This window comes from Rhinoderma darwinii, chromosome 3 (assembly GCF_050947455.1).
Source record: "Rhinoderma darwinii isolate aRhiDar2 chromosome 3, aRhiDar2.hap1, whole genome shotgun sequence".
In the NCBI taxonomy this organism is placed as follows: Eukaryota; Metazoa; Chordata; class Amphibia; order Anura; family Rhinodermatidae; genus Rhinoderma; species Rhinoderma darwinii.
In genome coordinates this window covers 208496505-208515113 of record NC_134689.1, presented here as the reverse complement: position 1 = coordinate 208515113, position 18609 = coordinate 208496505, and the positions used below count along the sequence as shown (strand labels likewise).

At 45.2% G+C, this 18609-nt stretch overlaps 1 protein-coding gene across 2 annotated transcripts in view; it reads right to left on the bottom strand.

Moving 5' to 3' along the window:
• DNAJC2 (DnaJ heat shock protein family (Hsp40) member C2) overlaps window positions 1-18609 on the bottom strand; it is a 55960-nt gene that overhangs the window by 13866 nt on the left and 23485 nt on the right. For both annotated transcript variants that reach the window (XM_075857318.1, XM_075857316.1), the window contains exons 11-12: window positions 9866-9954; window positions 9456-9525 (exon numbers count right to left, since the gene is read on the bottom strand). In XM_075857318.1, coding sequence (XP_075713433.1) covers window positions 9456-9525; window positions 9866-9954 — 159 coding nt within the window. The remainder of the gene's footprint in view (window positions 1-9455; window positions 9526-9865; window positions 9955-18609) is intronic.

Here is an 18609-nt window from a genome sequence, read left to right as displayed (position 1 = left end):
GCAGGCCTTGATACGTGCGGTCAAATACACCTTTAATGTTAAGGATGACCCTAATACTGCTTCTCAAGAAGAGGTACTCTTATGGTGCCAGAGGATACATTTCATGAAGCATAGCGAGTTTTAGAAAATTCTAAGAAATTGAAACATCCTGACAGGCAACTGGCTGTTTAACAAAAAATAAATAAAAAATAAATGAATATGAATATAGTTTCCTATCCAGGAGGGCTTGGTCTCAAAATGCTGTTTCTTACTCTATTTGGGCGCAACAACTGTACCGCGGTATCTTGGATGAGGCGCTACAGCAGATCTTCCTTTGCAGGATATTCATACTTCAGAATTCTTGTTTGAGGCTTTGTGAAGGATCACCACTATGTATATTTGTGTGCTTGCAAAAATTATTATTATCCTTACATAAAGCTTCTCAGTATATCATATTCTGCTATAATGCTATGTAGTATGATAAGATGGCACAAGATGGCGCCGGAGCAAGAGACAACGCCCTGGAATGTGAAAAAAGCAACATGAAGTTTTAACCCACAAACTTCTATAAACTTACTGAACAAATAAGAAAAGGACATGTTTGAACAAGAACCAATTAGCACCTTGGAGGTGTCACAAGATCATATACTGATAATTGACGCCATTTTTGCTATATAAGTTTTGCATTGTTTTAAATAAAGTTGTTGTGCTCCTATCTCATCGAGAGAGGATATTCTACCTGAGCTCTGCTTCTGGTGTAATTCTTCCCGCGCTACTCGGTGAAAACCAGGCTGACTAACTGGGAACGAGGATCTAAAACTTCACAGCTTCAATGCCCATGCATCTGCTAATTTAATAGCTATCCGTAGATCTGTCTGGCTAAAATTTTGAGTGGCCGATCAGGCTTCCAAAAAAAAAAAGAAAAAAAAAAAAAAGAAGAAGCCCTTGATGGCTTTCCATTGGTTGGGAACAGACTTTTTGGAAAACGTCTGGATCAAAATTATTTTGGAGGCTACTGGCAGTTAAGAGTTCTTTTCTGCCTCAGAACCATAAGCGGCATCCGCTGCCTTCTCCCTGTCCTCAGAGGTTTCATCCTTTCCTAACTCTTCCTCCCAGAGATCTTTTTCTTCACAGAGGTCAGACAAGAGAACTAGCTGCCCAGTGACTCCAGAAATCCATCTTTCAAGCCAAAGCCTGCTTGGTGGCAGCACCACAGGGCCCAGAAGCACTCCACTTTTAAGACATCCTCAGCCCAAAGGTGTCTGCCCACTCGTTTTGGCTGCCCGAGTGGGGGGGGGGGGGGGACGACGACATCTTCTTTGACAAATATTGATAGGACACAAGATAGATTGCTTGACCCTTCCCCAGGTCATTTTTTTTTCTGTCCAGTCTGCATTGCCCACCGAATCGTGCTTCTGCTTTTTCCCAGGCTGCTCGTTCCTTTTTACAGGAAGTTATAGTTCCAGTTCCTCAGTCGGTTCTACCTAAACGCCTTCAAATCCAGGATGGGCCGGACTAATCAGTCTTTATTTAAGGATTGTGAAGACGTCAAATTACTTTGTGCGCATATGGAGGTTTCCCATGGAATCCCTGCGATCAGTAACCACATCACTGGAACATGGAAAGTACATTTCTTCCATAGACATTTTCGATGTATACCTCCATAACCCTATTGCAAGGGCCCATCAGCATTTCCTTAGTTTCGTGAACAGTTCTCAACATCTCAAGTACGTCATCCTCCCCTTTGGGCTTGTCCTGGCGACTCTTATGACACTTCTCCGCGCCAGAGGAGTCGTTTTCATCACTTTCGTGGACGACCTCTTGGTGAAGGCCCCCTTCAGGAAAGACAAATAGATAAGCTTTACAGTCTTAACATCACCCTGTTAAAGAGATTCAGGTGGATCATCAACGAGGAGAAATCCTTAGTAACAAACACGGCACATGCAATTTTTGGATATGATCTTCACCACCAGGACAACAAAGATCCATTTCCCAGCAGACAATAGCAAGACCATACTCCTTTTTTCATCCGTATTTTATGCAGGTGCTGGGGAGGATGGTGTTGACCATCAAGGCAGTTCCATATGCACAATTTAACACCATGCCTCCCCAGGAGGCAATCATTTCGAGCTGGGACAAGCCCCAGGATTCATTGGACAAGTGGCTTCTCCTGCCCTTTCAGATTTACCAGGAGTTATGCTGGTAGGAGAACTCACCGGTCATCTTGTTGGGACGGTCTCTTCTTTCCCTCAAGTTCCTAGTCATCTCGATGGATTGCCAGCCTATCCAGGTGGGGTGCAGTTTTTGGCCACAACACGGTCTAGGGGGAAAGAGGGGGACAACCTTGGAAATCAACCTTCTGTAAGTGTGGGCAATCTTCCTGGCCCTCTTCCATTGGACTCTTCTACAGGTTTGCCAGGCAGTTGTCTATTTGAAACACTCAGGAATTGGGCTGCTCTGTGGGTCCTCTCAGATACTCATAGTGCGAAGTGTTGTATGCAAATAATATCAGCGGCCCCCATACCGGAAATTAACAACTGGGTCACAGACTTTTTAAGTCGGGAAAGGCTGGATCCAGTAGAGTGGTCTATTCACCCGGATGTATTTAATCAGATTAGCCAGAAGTGGGGCTTCATAGATATGGATCTCTTTGCGTCTCACTTCAAAACACAAGGTTCCAGCCTACGTGGCCATTGATCCCGACGGGATGCCAGGGCCAACGTGGTCCACGCCCTGGTGACTCCGTGGGAGTTTTGCTCTCCTGCATCTCTTTCCCCCCTTTCTGTTCTTGCCAAGAGTGCACAAGAGAAATGTTCACGCAATCCTGGTGGCACTGAACTGGCCTCGCCGAGCCAGGTACACTGACCTGGTCAACCTACTTGCGAACACACCATGGCATCTTCCACCTCGACGCAACCTCTTTTCCCGAGGTCCGCTATTCCACCCCACTTTAGATGTGTTTTTAACGGCGTGGCTTTCGAAGCAAAGGTTTTGAGAGCCTGGGGCCTCTCTGAACTAGTCGACTGTACGATGTTGCAGGCCAGGAAACTTGAATCAGCCAATGTGTACCACCATACGTGGAGGGCCTATTTCTGCTGTTTTAAACAGCATAATCTCCATCCTATAATATGTTCTACACCTAGAATCCTGCCATCACGCTCATCTTCACATAAGTTTCAGGTCCTTGCTCTGTCCATTCTTTTTTTAGCGAACTTTGGCCTTTTGTTCTCCAGTGAAGTCAGAGTCAAACTTTCATATACAGCAGTATAACAGAATACATCTATCCATCCACATACAAGAATAGATACACATATACAGGTGAGCAAGCAAGATCACATTTAATCTGTCCGTGGTACGCAGACCACGTATTCACAATACAAATGAATCAAAACAGTATCATTAAATGTACATTCAAATACAAGTAATAAATGCCTGCACTTCAATAGCATTCAGATAAGAACCCAACATCTCGTATACAAAAACATCCACCCGAGTCCCTCAACCATGTCCACCTCCGGCATGTGACAAAGCTGCCGACAACCCTTGGACTGTACAGTGAGTGAGATTCGATGAGCACCAGCCACCCCAGATCAGGTCAAATTTAGCCGGTCTTCCCCGATGTTTATACACCACTTTTTCAAATGGAAGAGTGTCATTAATCAAGATACGCCACTGTCGGTGCCCAATCTGCCATCCACCGTATAGCCACCGCCTTCCTTGCCATAAAGAGTGCTTCCCTAAGAAAGGTCCTCTCGTGTACCGACCACTGTTCCTCAGAGATCAGTCCCAGCAAACACACCTCCGGCCTGCGAGGTACCGTCTTCCCCATCACTGCCGTTAATAATACGACCACCTCCTCCCAGAAGCTAAGGATCCACCGACATCCCCACATTAAATGAATAAAATCAGCCCCCTCCTCCCCACATCTATGGCAGTGTGAGGATGCCATCCGTCCCATACGGTGTAATCTAATGGGCGTTAAATAACATTGGTGTAAGATAAACAGTTGTACTAGTCTGTTATTAGCAGCAGGTGAAACCAGCAAATGGGACCTCTGGGCCTCCCTCCAGTCCTCATCTGTGAGTTGTGGAATAATTTCACGCCATTTATCCTCAACCGCTAGGGGTTCAAGGCGCAATTTAGCGTCTAGTAAAAAAAGAGTAAATTTGAGATACAAATCCACCCGTAGGATGAGTACCTAAACGTGCTACCAAGACATAGCTAGTGAAAATGGTGGAGTTCGGTGGAAATTGTGCTAGTAACGCATGGCGAAGTTGTATACAGTATATCTCCTCCCCCGGTGGTATATTAAAAGCCGCTCGAATCTCATTCACCGACATAATAGAACCGTCTCCTGTAAGCAGTTGTGATAGGGTATGTACATCTCGTGAAATCCAATAAGTCTTCCCCAATAAACCAAAAAGATGAGAAAAGCTCGGATTCTCCCACAGCGGACTCTCCGCCACTACCCCCTTAAACCCCAGTACAGCTTTAGCCTGCTGCCATACACGCCTGGCCAACCTATGCAGCGGCAACAGAGACCGGTGTCTAAAGTCCTGGGCTCCAATATTGGCCATAAGCTTTTCAATCACAGGACCCGAGCCAGATGACACTCAGCATTAGTTGTCAGGGGGGGGGGGGGGAGAACCCAAAGAAACCAGATACCGGAGCTGACCCGCCAAATAGTATAGAAAAACATTCGGTAACGCAGCCCCCGCCTCGTCTTTAGGTCTCTGATGGGAAGAGAGTTTAAGTTTGGATCTCCCCCCCCCCCCATACAAACGGTGCAAACAGCGAGTTCACCATTTTTAAAAAACATTTAGGCACCAGCACATCCATGTGTTCTAAAACATACAAGAATTTGGGTAAAACAAACTTAAGTATATTAACACAACCTGCCACCGACAAAGGCAGACTTTTCCACACCTGCACTTTATCCCTAAGGTAGGTCAATAGGGGCGCCACATTTAGCTCATGCGACCGAGAACATGCTCGGGCAATAATAATTCCCAAGTACTTGAAGTCAGGGTTTACTTTCAAGCCACAAAACCCAGTGCCCCACCCACAATCGTCCCGCCTCAGATGCATCAAATACGACTTTTGCCAGTTAATCAATAAGCCAGAATACCACCCGAATTCATTGATAATAGAAATGGCCCTAGGAAGAGTGGCATTAGGATTAGCCATAAATAATGCCATATCGTCTGCATACAGCCCTATACGGTCCTCTCTGGAACCTATTCTAATCCCCATGTACGCGGGATCACGCCTAATACTGATAGCCAGCGCAAACAGGAGTGGCGAAAGGGGACACCCCTGCCTCGTGCCCCTATGGAGGCAAAAGGAAGGAGGCAGTACCTCATTCACCAACACCTGTGCCCTAGGAGAACGATACATCAAGGAAACCCATTTAATGAAACCCTCCCCAAACCCAAATCTGCGCAGCACTGCCAGTAAATAAGACCATTCAACCGAGTCAAAAGCCTAAGCTGCATCCAGGGATGCCAAAGCCCAGTCCTGTTGCTTTCCCCATCCGATCTGTGACACAACCTGCACCCGGCGTATATTCTCAGAGGTAGATTTGCCTGGTATGAAACCACACTGATCCGGATGAATGACCTCCTTTATCACAGTACAGAGCCGATTAGCTAACATCTTGGTCAAGATCTTGTAATCTACTGTCAGCAGCGAAATCTGCCTATATGAACCACTCTCGTCAGGGTTTTTTTTCAGGTTTTAACAAGACGATTATGGTAATCGTGAGTCGCCCTCCACAGATCAATCCACCCCATCTCTTGCATAAGTAGGCCTAACCGAGTCGGGCCCCCTGATCCTCGCCCCTCATTTCCCTGAAGGCGGTCTAAACCAGGGTCCATAAGCATGTTAAAATCCCCCATCATAACCACACGGGAACCCGGATATGAGGACACGAACCGCATGGCTTCCTGAAGTATCTCCAAGGATGCAGGCGGAGGATTATACACCCCCAATATCACATAGGGAGAGTCATCAATAACCGCATGCAGAAAAATGTATCTCCCGTGAGGGTCTAAATTGGACTGTAGCAGTTTCCAACGAAGCTCAGAGTGCACCAAGATCGCCACCCCCCTAGAATAGGAAGTGTGGGAAGCATGCCCCACCCACTGTACCCAGGGCTTACTCAAGCTTCTCATAGTATCAGGAGTCAGGTGAGTTTCTTGCAAGCACGTTAAGTGAGGGCGGTGTCGTCTCACAACTGCAAATATCATATGTCTCTTTTCAGGAGAACCCATACCCCGAACATTCCAGGACATTAACCGTAGTCCCTCCATTTCTCACAATCCAAATATATTAGACAGCCATACCTCTGAATCCCTCCCACGAACCCCATAGGACATACCTTCCCAAGCCAGTGTATCAACCTGAACATGTCCCACACCTGTACTATGTATATGAATAGCTCTACCGCAACATGAGTTGACTCAAAAACCTTCAGAACACACTCATTAACATACATTGCTCAACAGGAGCAAACCTTTGTAGCCAAGAATCTAGGGGGTAGTCTCTACGGCAAGCGTATTTCTGACGTACAAACGCAATTTATATTCAAGTGATGCAGCTCCCCCCCTGGCCAGCACCCATCACGCAGAGTATGTGATAAACATAATGAAACCTGACTGTCAGTGAAAGCCCCGCATACCTTAGTTGCATTACACCCCAGCAAGGATAGGAAGGACATAAACATCCCAAGATACACAACCCATACCCTGTATACCATGCGGTTTTCACATCAAATAGCAAGGTACAGAGCCATAACTTTCTCACAGAAGGATGCCTCCAACAGGAGATGCTCCGAGGTCAAACAATATGGGATATCCATGAGTTCCATATGAGTAATAATCACCGCGATCAGCGACGAGGAGAACGTCTGTTCTTTTTTGTGAGCCATTCATCCGCCTCAGCAGGATCAGTGAAGAATAAAGCACGATCTCCGTCCACCACCCGAAGTCGAGCAGGATAAGCCATGGAGTACGGAATCTGTAAATCCCGAAGACGGTGCTTAATGGGAACATAGGACGCCCTCTGTCGCTGCAAATCAGGAGAAAAATCAGGATAGATGGACACTGAAGCATTATCAAAGCGGATCCCTCCAGCCTTTCGGGCTTCCAGAAGGACAGTGTCCCGGTCCTTACAATTCAGCATCCGAGCCAGTAGAGGTCTTGGGGGAGCACCTGGGATGGGTGGTCTCGCTGGAACCCTGTGTGCCCTCTCTACCGCAAAAGCCAACGAGAAGGAGGCAGTCGGGAAGGTGTCTCGCAGCCATTTCTCCATAAATTCCCCAGGCCTCTGCCCCTCCGGCAATCCCACGATACGGAGATTATTGCAGCGCGACCTGTTTTCTAGGTCGTCTGCTTTCTGCCTCCATAGATCCACTTTACGATGTAAATCCTGAATAGCAGCAGGCATGCTAGCAGTGAGGTCCTCCAGGGATGAGATCCGGCCCTCCGCCTCAGTAACTCTCTCCCGCACATTCTGTAAGTCCTGCCTCAACAGGCCCATATCCACTCTCACCTCATCCATCTTGGCAGTGAGCGATGTACGGGTCTCCAGGATGGCTGTCAGCAGTTTATCCGAGGCCTCCTGCAGCGTGATCCCCGCATCCGGCACTGAGGGAACAGGAGTGGAAGTCCCAGGAGCAGCTTCAGGAGTCCCTTGCGCCGCAGCGCTCCCGCCGGCGCCATCTTGGATCACCACGCAGGCATATGATTTCAGCTTTTCAGCTGCATCCATCGCTTTAGGCGGGCTCATCTTTTTTTTTGGAAGATGTCCTTCCCTTCCGACGCAGCAGGTAAGGAATTTTGGCTGTTTTTAGCAGGTTTAACACCGTCAGGAGGATGTTATACAGGATGCTGGCCCGGAGACATCGCCACACGCGACCTCTCACATCCGCAGATGGCCACGCCCCTTCCACTGTTCATTCTTCAAGGGCTGTTGTTGCCTCCCGAGTGGTCAGGCATCAGGCTTTAGTCTCTCAGGTATCACCTATATGTACCTTCAGGAGAAAAATCTTTAGACTGACAATCAGAATAGATTAAACATGTAAACAAGTCAGAGCTTGGTGAATTGACCTATTATATTCAAGATATAGCCTACAAATCCGGACGAAGGCATTCCACCGAAACGCGCGTCGGGCTGGTGTCTCTACAGTGCAGGAGCAACGATATGGGTGAGTAAGATGCTTTACTGTGCCACTCATATAGGTCTTGCTGTAATTATATGCTCATGAGTGTGTTTCTTCCTTATTACATAAATTCATGACGTTACTTACAACCAAGATGTCACACTCTGAATGATTACTTCATTAGCTTACAATTAGCTTTAATTACATGTATAGAGATTGGTTTCCCACCATTAAACAAGCGTATATTGTGTCAGCATTCCTCTGTGGCTTACATATACTTTCATCTATTATAGCATGCCCATATAATTCCCGCTGTGCAGGACACCTTTTTGCACTGTATTTTTCATGTTTTAACCTGTTTGTGTCTCATATGTTAAACAAAGAACATTTTGTAAATTTCGAAATCATTTTGTGTTAATTGACCTTATCTGTAGGCTCTCAGGTCTGCAAAGATGCTACCTTGGCTTCGGTGGACACCTTCACAAAATTACACTATATACATTCTTTTGACCTCCTCTGATGCCAGTCTGGGTCGCAAGATGCTGCAAGCAGCTGTGCATTAGGCAGGTTACATGGCTCCAATTTTCATCCTTTAGTTTTCGTCCCATCCCCTAGGACTGCTATAGGTCGCCCCATGGTGCGGTGTCCCCAATGATATGAAGAAAATTGGATTTTTGTACTCCCTGTAAAATACTTTTCTTGTTTAATTCATTGGGGAACACAGATCCAGCCCTCTATTAGTTTATCACAGGCCCGGGACCTGTTGGCTCTGGCGGTTTGATTGTTTTTTCCCCAAGAACATGTTTATTTTTTTGGTCTTCTGCTGTGGGAAGGGTATGGCCTAGTGTCAGCCTCCGAGTGGCAAGGGCTTATACCCATGGTGTTGTGTCCCCTAATTAATTCAATGAGAATTTTATGGGGGGGTCCAAAAATTGTATTTGTCCCGATGGGAATGTTCAAATCCACAACATGGCTATTATGTTACTGATTTGGATCGAAGATTTCTCCAATTGCAATTTTGCAGCAGAAGAAATTGGTTGTGTCTAAAACTCACCAAATCCATATGATGGATAGGAGAACATAGATTTCAGAGGGGGGTCTCCGGCTTGCCCCATATTAGCACGAGTTTAGAGCCGGTACGAAAGGCCAGCTTCTGCCCTGGTGGACTCAGCCTGGTAATATATTACATAGTCACCCATTCATCTGAATGGGTGCCATGTAATACTACAAGCTTTCAAATAGAGCTATAGTAATAAGAAATACTCCATCATGATTTTCAAAAATTAATACAGGAGTTTTATTCAACTTCACATACCTGCTTCTCAACAGCACTTTTACCTTCTTCTTTCGAACTTCCAGAAAGGGCCTCATTTAGAGACTGTAAACTAAGAGTGGAGGGTCACCATGAAAAAGTCAATACAAATAAAAATAAATAAGACATATGCTGAGATCAGATCTAACATTCTCCAGGAGTTCAAATAGATTTAACAGTGCATATCACTTTACTAGGTCTACAACCACTCTCACATTATCTAATGCCCGTAACGAATGCAAAAGAACTGGAGAAAGCTATGAACAACTCAATCAAGCTAAGATTGCATAGTATGCGAAGTATATAAGATACAACACCACTTTAAAGGCATTCATCATTAGCTCAAAAATGTGATCTTAAAAGTGGTCATGCTGAACACCTAAAGTGTTAAAACAGTACCAAAGAAATCATACCTAGTTATTTCAAGCCGATCACACAACTTTTCTATTTCTTCCATCATTTTCACACTTTCTGCTTCATTTTCAGAGAAGTAATTCCAATTCTGTGGTTTAAAAAAAAAAAGTATTTTTAAATCATGGCTAATGATGTCATTTTCAAAACTATTAAATTGAACATACATAATCTAACTCCTCCAAGTACAATATATAAATGTGTTTGAGTGTGATTTGCATGTGGTGCCGACTGCATATACGGTACATAAGGGCTGGGATAAGTGTCACACACTATTCCTGTTTACATTGTAACAAGTGTTAAAGTAAGGCTTCGTTCACATCTGCGTCGGGGCTCCGTTCAGGCGTTCAGTCTGAGTTTTCCGTCAGGGGAACTCATGAACGGAAACCAAACTGAAACAAACAGAAACCATAGGTTTCCGTTTGCATCACCATTGATTTCAATGGTGACGGATTCGTTGCAAATGATTTCGGTTTGTCATCGTTGTGTAAGGGTTCCGTTGTTTTGACGGAATTAATAGCGTAGTCGACTTGATATCAATGATGACGCAGACAGAAACCTATCATTTCCGTTCATGGGTTCCCGATGGAAAGCTCAGACGGATCCCACGAACGGAGCCCCGTTGCAGATGTGAACGAAGTCTTACCTGACATAATCCTGAAGAAGTAGACATTGTTACACTGTTTAATTTATTAATGGTCTTTATCTCTATTTTCTGAACACTGTTTGTAGACAGGACTATCTGTGCTCCAATTTAGTTTGAACCAAGGTCAGAGCGACCTATGCACATCCTCCTAAGGACAACAGAATCTATTATCTTGTTAGAGGAGTTCATGGAGTTGTTTAAATGGGATAGTAATCTGATTTGTGAGGATGCCACATTTAGAGGGATTACAGGGGTTGTCTCACAAACACAACCCCTCTGTTGCAATGAAGCAGATCCGATCAGCTGAATGCAGTGGGTTTGGCTCCTGACACCCCTAAAGATCCATTGTTATTGCGGCGGGGACGTTACGGCCAGTCAAAAATTTCTTCTGCTGCTGGTGAAATTTAGTATTACATGGAGACCTTTTAAATACTTAGCGCCTGAGTGGAGGAGTCCCCTGCATATGCCCTAACACGGCATATTGAAGCGGGTTACCTTAGTGAGACAACCCGTTTATTTGCGAGGCAGACATCACCACTTTTATGTACTATTGAGAGAGGAATGTGTCAACAAATAATGAATTTGTCATGCAGAGCGCATGTGGAACAAAAGGCTTAGAAATTCCATGAAAGTTTATGGTCTGAGGAAGAGCATGTCTCTGTTGACAAGCTAGCTGTGAGAAATTAAAATGATCCAAAACAATTATCTGGATATGAACCTACTGAATAATGAAGACTGGCCACACGGTTATCATGGATCCTGTTTCAGCTGAAGGATAACTATTTTAAATGCACATCTAGTGATGTCTGTGTCCACTACGTCTGCCAGAAGTAATGGTCCTGTCGATGAAGCATAATAAAAGGATGATTGCTGGAAGCCTCTCCTGCAAAACCCCTATTCCGACTTCCAGCCGTATAGTTACCTCTGCGACAAGGTCATTTCTATTCCCTGGGCTGTCTCCCACCATTACATTTAAACTTCTGGTGGGAGACACAAACGCTGCAATCACTGAAGGTACAATTTTAACTTGGCAGACTCTGCTTTATTTTCCAGATGAGGGGCCTTACTTCTTGCAGATCCAGTATGATTTTAAAAAAAAGCAGCTATAGACAAGGGAAGCCTCCATAATCACCATCTGTTCTACAGTCTGATAACACCTTTTGAGTTTCTGCCTGTAACTTCCCAGGTCCCCTCCCATGTGAAATGACACTTGTGCCATAACCAACTATCTGTGCACTGCTAATCGTGTCCTGGTCCAAGAAATAACGTACTTAGGCTACACGTTGCTGTAATACGGCAGCAACTCCTGGACCACTCACAGTTCTACTGAACAGACCTTCGATCGCAGAGGGTCTGGGTGTTGCGGTCAAAACAGGCACAAGAATTCAAGGATATAAATGATAATTTCCTACATATGACCTATGTGGTACCATGTTTTGAAAGTTTACATAAGTGAGGACAGTACTTGTTCAATGAAGGTCTAGACTAAAGGGGTTTTCCGAGACTAATATTGATGACCTATGATAAGCATAGGCCATCAATATCTTATCGATGACGGCCCGACACCCCATCCCAATCAGCTGAATGTAGGGGTCACAGTGCTCCAACAGTGCACTTTGTCCTGTTTATTGTTTACCCAGTCAAATCACCATAAATACAGAGGCCATCAATATTACAGTCCTGGAAGTATCTGGTACAGGTGGAATTGACTTCGTGACCGCCAATACGCCTTTTCACGAAGGCCCCCCAAAAGGTCCTTATTCCGATGCAGAAGCCTCTTTACGGCACATCAAAATATAAGCACGGGTGTCCTGTGCCAGGAGCAGCCGGTGCTCGGCTATCTGATGAGAGCCGGCTTTTGGTCTAATGGCTGCGATCGTAGACGTTTAACCCCTTAGGTGGTAATAGCAACCGCTGCATCTAAGTGGTATACAGAGGGAGATGGCTCGCTCTGTCACCCATCGTTGGCCCGCAAAGTCCAGTCGGCGCCTATTAAAGGCCCCCAGGCCTGCCATGGCTATATTCCGATTAGGCTGTGCCAGAGGCATGGCATAATAGATTGTTTGATTCCCACCGACAAGCAGTAATGCTTTAATATTCTAGGTATACCAAAGTACTATAAAAGCGATTAAAAGATTGCAAAGTGATGTCCCGTAGACAATTATTCAATAATGTGAAATAAATGTAATTTAAAAAAAGTGCACAGTAAAAAATTAAATAAAAATTCCCATAAAAAAAAAAAAAAGTGGTTTTATTTTGTCAAAGCGTAAAAAAAATAAAAAGTACACATATATGGTATCGCTGCAATTGTAACGACCCGAATAATGAAGTTAACATGTTACTTAGGCCTGATTCACACGAACGTGTTAAACGTCCGTGGGACGGCCGTTGAAACAGCGGCCGTCCCACGGACCTATGTAATTCAATGTGGCCGTTCACACAGCCGTTGTTTCAACGGACCGTGTGAAGGGTCCGTGCGAAAATAGGACATGTCCGTTCTTTTCACCCATCACTCATCCCTCCATAGACTCTCAACTATGGGGGATGCGTGACCTCGCATCCCGCAGCGCGGATGCACCTCGGACGTGAAAAACTGCAGTTTTTCACGTCAGAGATGCACAGCGCTCGTGTGAATCAGGCCTTAAGCTGTAAGGTAAACGCCGTAAAAAAAAAATTAAAAAAACACACACAACAGAATTGCTGTTTTTCCCCATCCCCCTTCCCCAAAGAATGGAATAAAAGTTGGTAAAAAAACGTACCCCAAAATGATACCAATAAAAACTATATCTCATCCAGCAAAAAACAAGCCCATATATGGTTACAATGACAGAAAAATAAAAAGTTATGGCTCTTGGAATGCGAAGAAGCAAAAACAAATTTATTTTCTTTTTAAAGTGTTTTTATTGTGCAAAGGCAGTAAAACATTAAAAAAAAAAACTATACATATGTGGTATCGCCGTAATCATATCGACCCATAGAATAAAAGGTAACATTTATTACACTGCGCGGTAAACGGAGTACATTTAAATGCAAAAAATGGCAGAATGGCTGTTCCATCCCCCTCAAATTTTTTTATAAAAGTCAACCAATAAACTGCATGTACCTCGGGGGCATGGCTTAGCGCGCAGGGGGAGCAGTCGCATGAGTCTGTAGCTCCGCAGTGATCTCGTGCCATACTTATCCTGCACTTAACCTTACCTTCCAAAATTCTGTCCTGGACATCCCGACGGTTGAGGGCTGACCAGAGTAAAGGCATTAGCCCCACAAGAGGACAAACGGCGTCTGAAAAGCTGCAAGAGTACACTAGCGGTGAGGAACAAGATAGTGGCCGCATCCCCGTGACAGCGTACTAAAGGTGCTGAATCCTCAGGAGGCGAAGCCACAACTGCGGAGGCAGATCCGGATCTCACGTTGTCAGAGGTGACTAACAAAGTGCTGGCAGCTATCGCAGCATGTACGACCTCTTTGACTGGCAAGCTGGAAGTGGTCAAGATTGATATTGGCCTTATCAGGCAAACCTTGCGGGAACGCCTCAACCACGTGGAAGATAGAGTATCCGGACGTGGAAGACAGAACGGCTAACATGCTAGACGCAATCGCAGACATAGAATCCTCCACTGAAACGTGGAATCAGAAGACAGACGACATTAAGAACCAGCTTCGCCGGAATAATGTCAGGATTATAGGCTTACCCAAAGGAGCCGAGGGTAAGAATCCAGGTGAATTTATCCTGAAATGGATAAGGCACTTGCTCCCGGATGCAGCCTTCTCGCAGTCATTTGCGGTAGACCGAGCACACAAAGTGCCGGCGAGACCACCACCGCCAGGAGCTCCGCCAAGGCCACTACTTGCCCGGATGCCAACTTGTAACGACAGAGATATGATATTACGTTTCGCTCGAAGACTACCGAAGATTAAGTACAACGGGGCTGCAATGTCCATATTCCCGGACTTCTCAGCAGATTTACAAAATCGTTGTGAGACATTTATGGCCGTTAACCCCTTCCCGACATTTGATGTATTTATACGTCATAGCCGGGTAGGGGAAGTATGGAACTGGCTCATGGAGTGAACCCACTCCATACGATGTGGGTGTCGGCTGTATGTTACAGCCGACACTTCACAGTAACGAGCAGGATCGCGCTCCCGCTCGTTTAGTGACCAAAGTGAACAACGACGGTAGATGTGTTTATCTATGCACACATTGAAAATATACCATGTGTTATATTGGGAATCTACATCCCACTGCCGGTGGTCTCTACATGTTCTACGTTTGCACGACCTATCGGACTGCAACTATTTTGGGAATGGGAGACTTCAATATGGTGATGGACTCCAACTAGGATAGATTTAGGAATGTACCTCTCTCCAACCGTGCTCCTTCAGCACCTTCGATGCTGAGTTTGTGACTAGAAGAGATAGGATGGATTGATATTTTTCGTTATAAACACCTAACCGCTAAAACATTCGTCTCACTCCATAGGTTGGTATTCTCTATCCCAAATCGATTATGTAGTTGTTAATTCCCCCATGATCCTGCTGATAACGATGGTGGGATATAAAAGTAGAGGGATGTCAGATCACTACCACGTGTTATTAAAATTTACCCTCCCAGGCCCATAGAAGCCCAGGGGTTGGAAGATACACCCCTATTGGTTGAATCTGATAGGTACTTAGGATCGTATCGCAGATCAACTAGAGGTATTTCACACAGACCATAGATCATTTGAGGAATTGGGTATCCTCTGGGATACCATGAAAGCTTCTCTTAGGGGCTGCCTACACTCCACCATTTCCTTTTTAAAATAAGCATATAGGCATGAAAAGGACATGGCACAGCAGTGTAGTGCATTAGAAGTACAATATATCGCAGACCCAACTGATGACAATAAAAATTTGTGGGTGCAGGCAGGACAGAAATATCTATTATTATTACTACAGGAAAAAGCAAAATCGAAAACTTTTTTGTTGCCAAAAAAACTTATTATGAAATGGGCAATCAGTCCAGCAAATTTTTGGCTCACCTGATACATCAAAACTCTTAGTCCAGCTATATTGAAGATAGCAGCTAGATTCACACAATTTTACCTATTTTTCCTATATGGATGGCACACCATTCCCTACTCTGGATGAGGCTGGGAGGGAAGCCATAGAGCAGGGGTCTCAAACACGCGGCCCCTGAGGCTGTCATCTGTGGCCCGTGGGACACAGAGCCGCTAGTATAGGCTCTGCTCCGGGACTCTGCGGAATCCCGACAACTCTGTCCATATATGGACAGTGATGTCTGGGGCTTCCCCAGAGTCGGAGTCCCGGGCAGAGCGCTAGTATAGGCTCTGCTCTGGGACTCTGGGGAAGCTTCGGACATTACGGTCCATACATTGACAGTGATGTCAGGGGCTTCCCCAGAGCCAAAGTCCCAGAGCAGAACATTAGTAGCACTCTGCCCAGGACTCCGGCTCTGGGGTTGCCTCTGACATCACTGCGCATATATGGACAGTGATGTCAGGAGCAGAGCTGGAATCCCAGGCAGAGTGCTAGAAGTGGCTCTGCTCCGGGACTCCAGCTTTGGGCAAGCCCTTGACATCACTGACCATATATGGATACTCATATCAGGGGCTTCTCCAGAGTTCCGGCGCAGAGCCTATACTAGTGCTCTGCTCTGGAAAACCGGCTCTGGGGTTGCCCCTGACATCACATTCGGTCCAGGAGGATCCCCTGACGTCACTGTCTATGGACAGTGACGTCAGGGTCTCCTCCAGCAGAGGAATCCCTGGCCAAAGCGACGGTAACGCTCTGGCTGGGGATTCCACTCCTAGCGGGAGCCCCAATGGAGCCATTACTGGGGGGGGGGGGGGGTTTGCATCATCTAGAGAGGGCACCGTGCCAGTAGCTACAGAGGGCACCGTGGCAGTAGCTACAGGGCAGCATGGTGGCTCAGTTGTTATCACTATTGCCTTGGGGTCCTAGGTTCAAATCCAACCAAGGACAACATCTGCATGGAATTTGTATGTTCTTCCTGTGTTTCCTTGGGTTTCCTCCGGGTGCTCCGGTATCCTCCCACACCCCAAAAAAACATACCAATAGGGAATTTAGATTGTGAGCCCCAATGGGGACAGTAAAAGAGGACCTCTGTACAGCGCTGCAGAATATGTTGGCGCTATATAAGTAACAAATATATAAGTAACAGAAATAAAATATTATAGTAATGTAGTATTGTTATTATATTAAAGTAGTATTGTTATAGTAATTCAAATAACTAATTGATTAGAAAATAATTTTGTATCAAATTTGAAAGTAATGCGGCCCGTCAACTTCACATTTTTTTCTATATGTGGCTCACTTAGCCGGCCGCGTTTGAGACCCCTGCCCTAGAGCAAAATATTTCACAGGACGGAATTTTGCAGGCATCGAGAGACATGTCTAAGGGAAAGGCACCCGTACCAGACGGGCTCCCTATAGAGGTTTATGGCAGGTACTCCGACCATCTCATCCCCTCGCTATGTTCTATGTATTCACATGAATACCAAATACAGAACATCACCTAGACACTTTCTTGAGATGATCACATCTGTGGCCGTTATTGGAGAGTCCTCAGGGTACCCTAAGAAATATGTTGCCGATACACGGCGTGGCGACTCCGGTACGGTCAGCAGCAAAAAGTATATATGTATACTCAGACGTACATACAGATATGCCTCTGTGGACAAACCCACTGCATACACATTTGACTGATGAGTTAGCTCCTACTTTTTGGATCCGATATGGGGTATGCGCTACAAGAGACATATTTATTGACAATGTATTCAAGTCCTTCGCACAGATGCAAAATGATTTTTAACTTGCCTAGAGAGCCATTCTACAGGTACCTAAAGTTACTTCATGCCATTAAAAGCCAATACCCGGCATCAGAGGTGACATTCTCCCATTTCCCATTGATCAGTATTTTTAAATCCCAAGGGCCGAGAGGCCTAATTTCAGCCATATATACATCTCTCATCCAAAGCACACTGGCTAACTCACCCATGCCTGTGAAAGACAAGTGGGCTGTCCAAATAGCAGATTTAAAAGATGGTGATTGGAAAAAAGTACTTTCCTCTACACTTACAGTGTCCCCTGCGGCTAACAATAAAATGATACAGCTCTGGATCAGCCATCAAAGTTATCTCACACCAGTAAGAATGCACAAAATGGGAAGATACCCAAGTACGGAATGCCATAGATGCCGCTATCCCATATCGGACATTTGGCACATGATCTGGGATTGCCCGCATATATCTTCCTTTTGGAGAGGTGGTGGATGTAGTAACTGGGGTGACACAGCGACCAGTCCCGGACACCCCACAGGTCTGCTTGTTCGGTATTCTACCTGAAAAATGGTGAATTGGTCATACTATACTAGACCTTTCTCAGGGAAGTGCTGTTTATGGCGCGGAAAAGCATCGCAATGAAATGGATGGATCCTAGACCGCCCAAAATATCCAAATGGAAGTCCTTAGTTAACTCAATTCTCCCTTATGAACGGGTTTTATATAGGCGCAGGGGTTGTGTAGATAAATTCCAAAAGATTTGGGGAAAATGGTGTAATTCCTCCCTTACTAATTATGCCCCGCATAGACACTTATACCTAAGAGACTCATTAATGCAAAGTTGATTTATATGATATAACGTATTTTTTACAATTTATATACTTTGAAACTATTTTGCACTACTCCAAATATGTATATTGTACATTGCAATTGTGCTATTGGGTATTACATTTGTATATTTGCTCTCGCTGATGACAGTATATCATACATGTGGAAGGGATTGTAAAGTATACATATGACCCTGTTTTGTATTGTTACTTTATTAAGATAATTTAACCTTAAGGCTATGTTCACACGGAGTATTTTGGGGGAGGAATATCTGCCTCAAAATTCCGTTTGGAACTTTGAGGCAGATATTCCTCTCCCTGCACGCCGATTTTCGCGCCGTTTTTCGCCCGCGGCCATTGAGCGCCGCGGGCATAAAACAGCGAGAAATACGCTTTCTCCTGCCTCCCATTGAAGTCAATGGGAGGTCAGAGGCGGAAGCGCCCGAAGATAAGGCATGTCGCTTCTT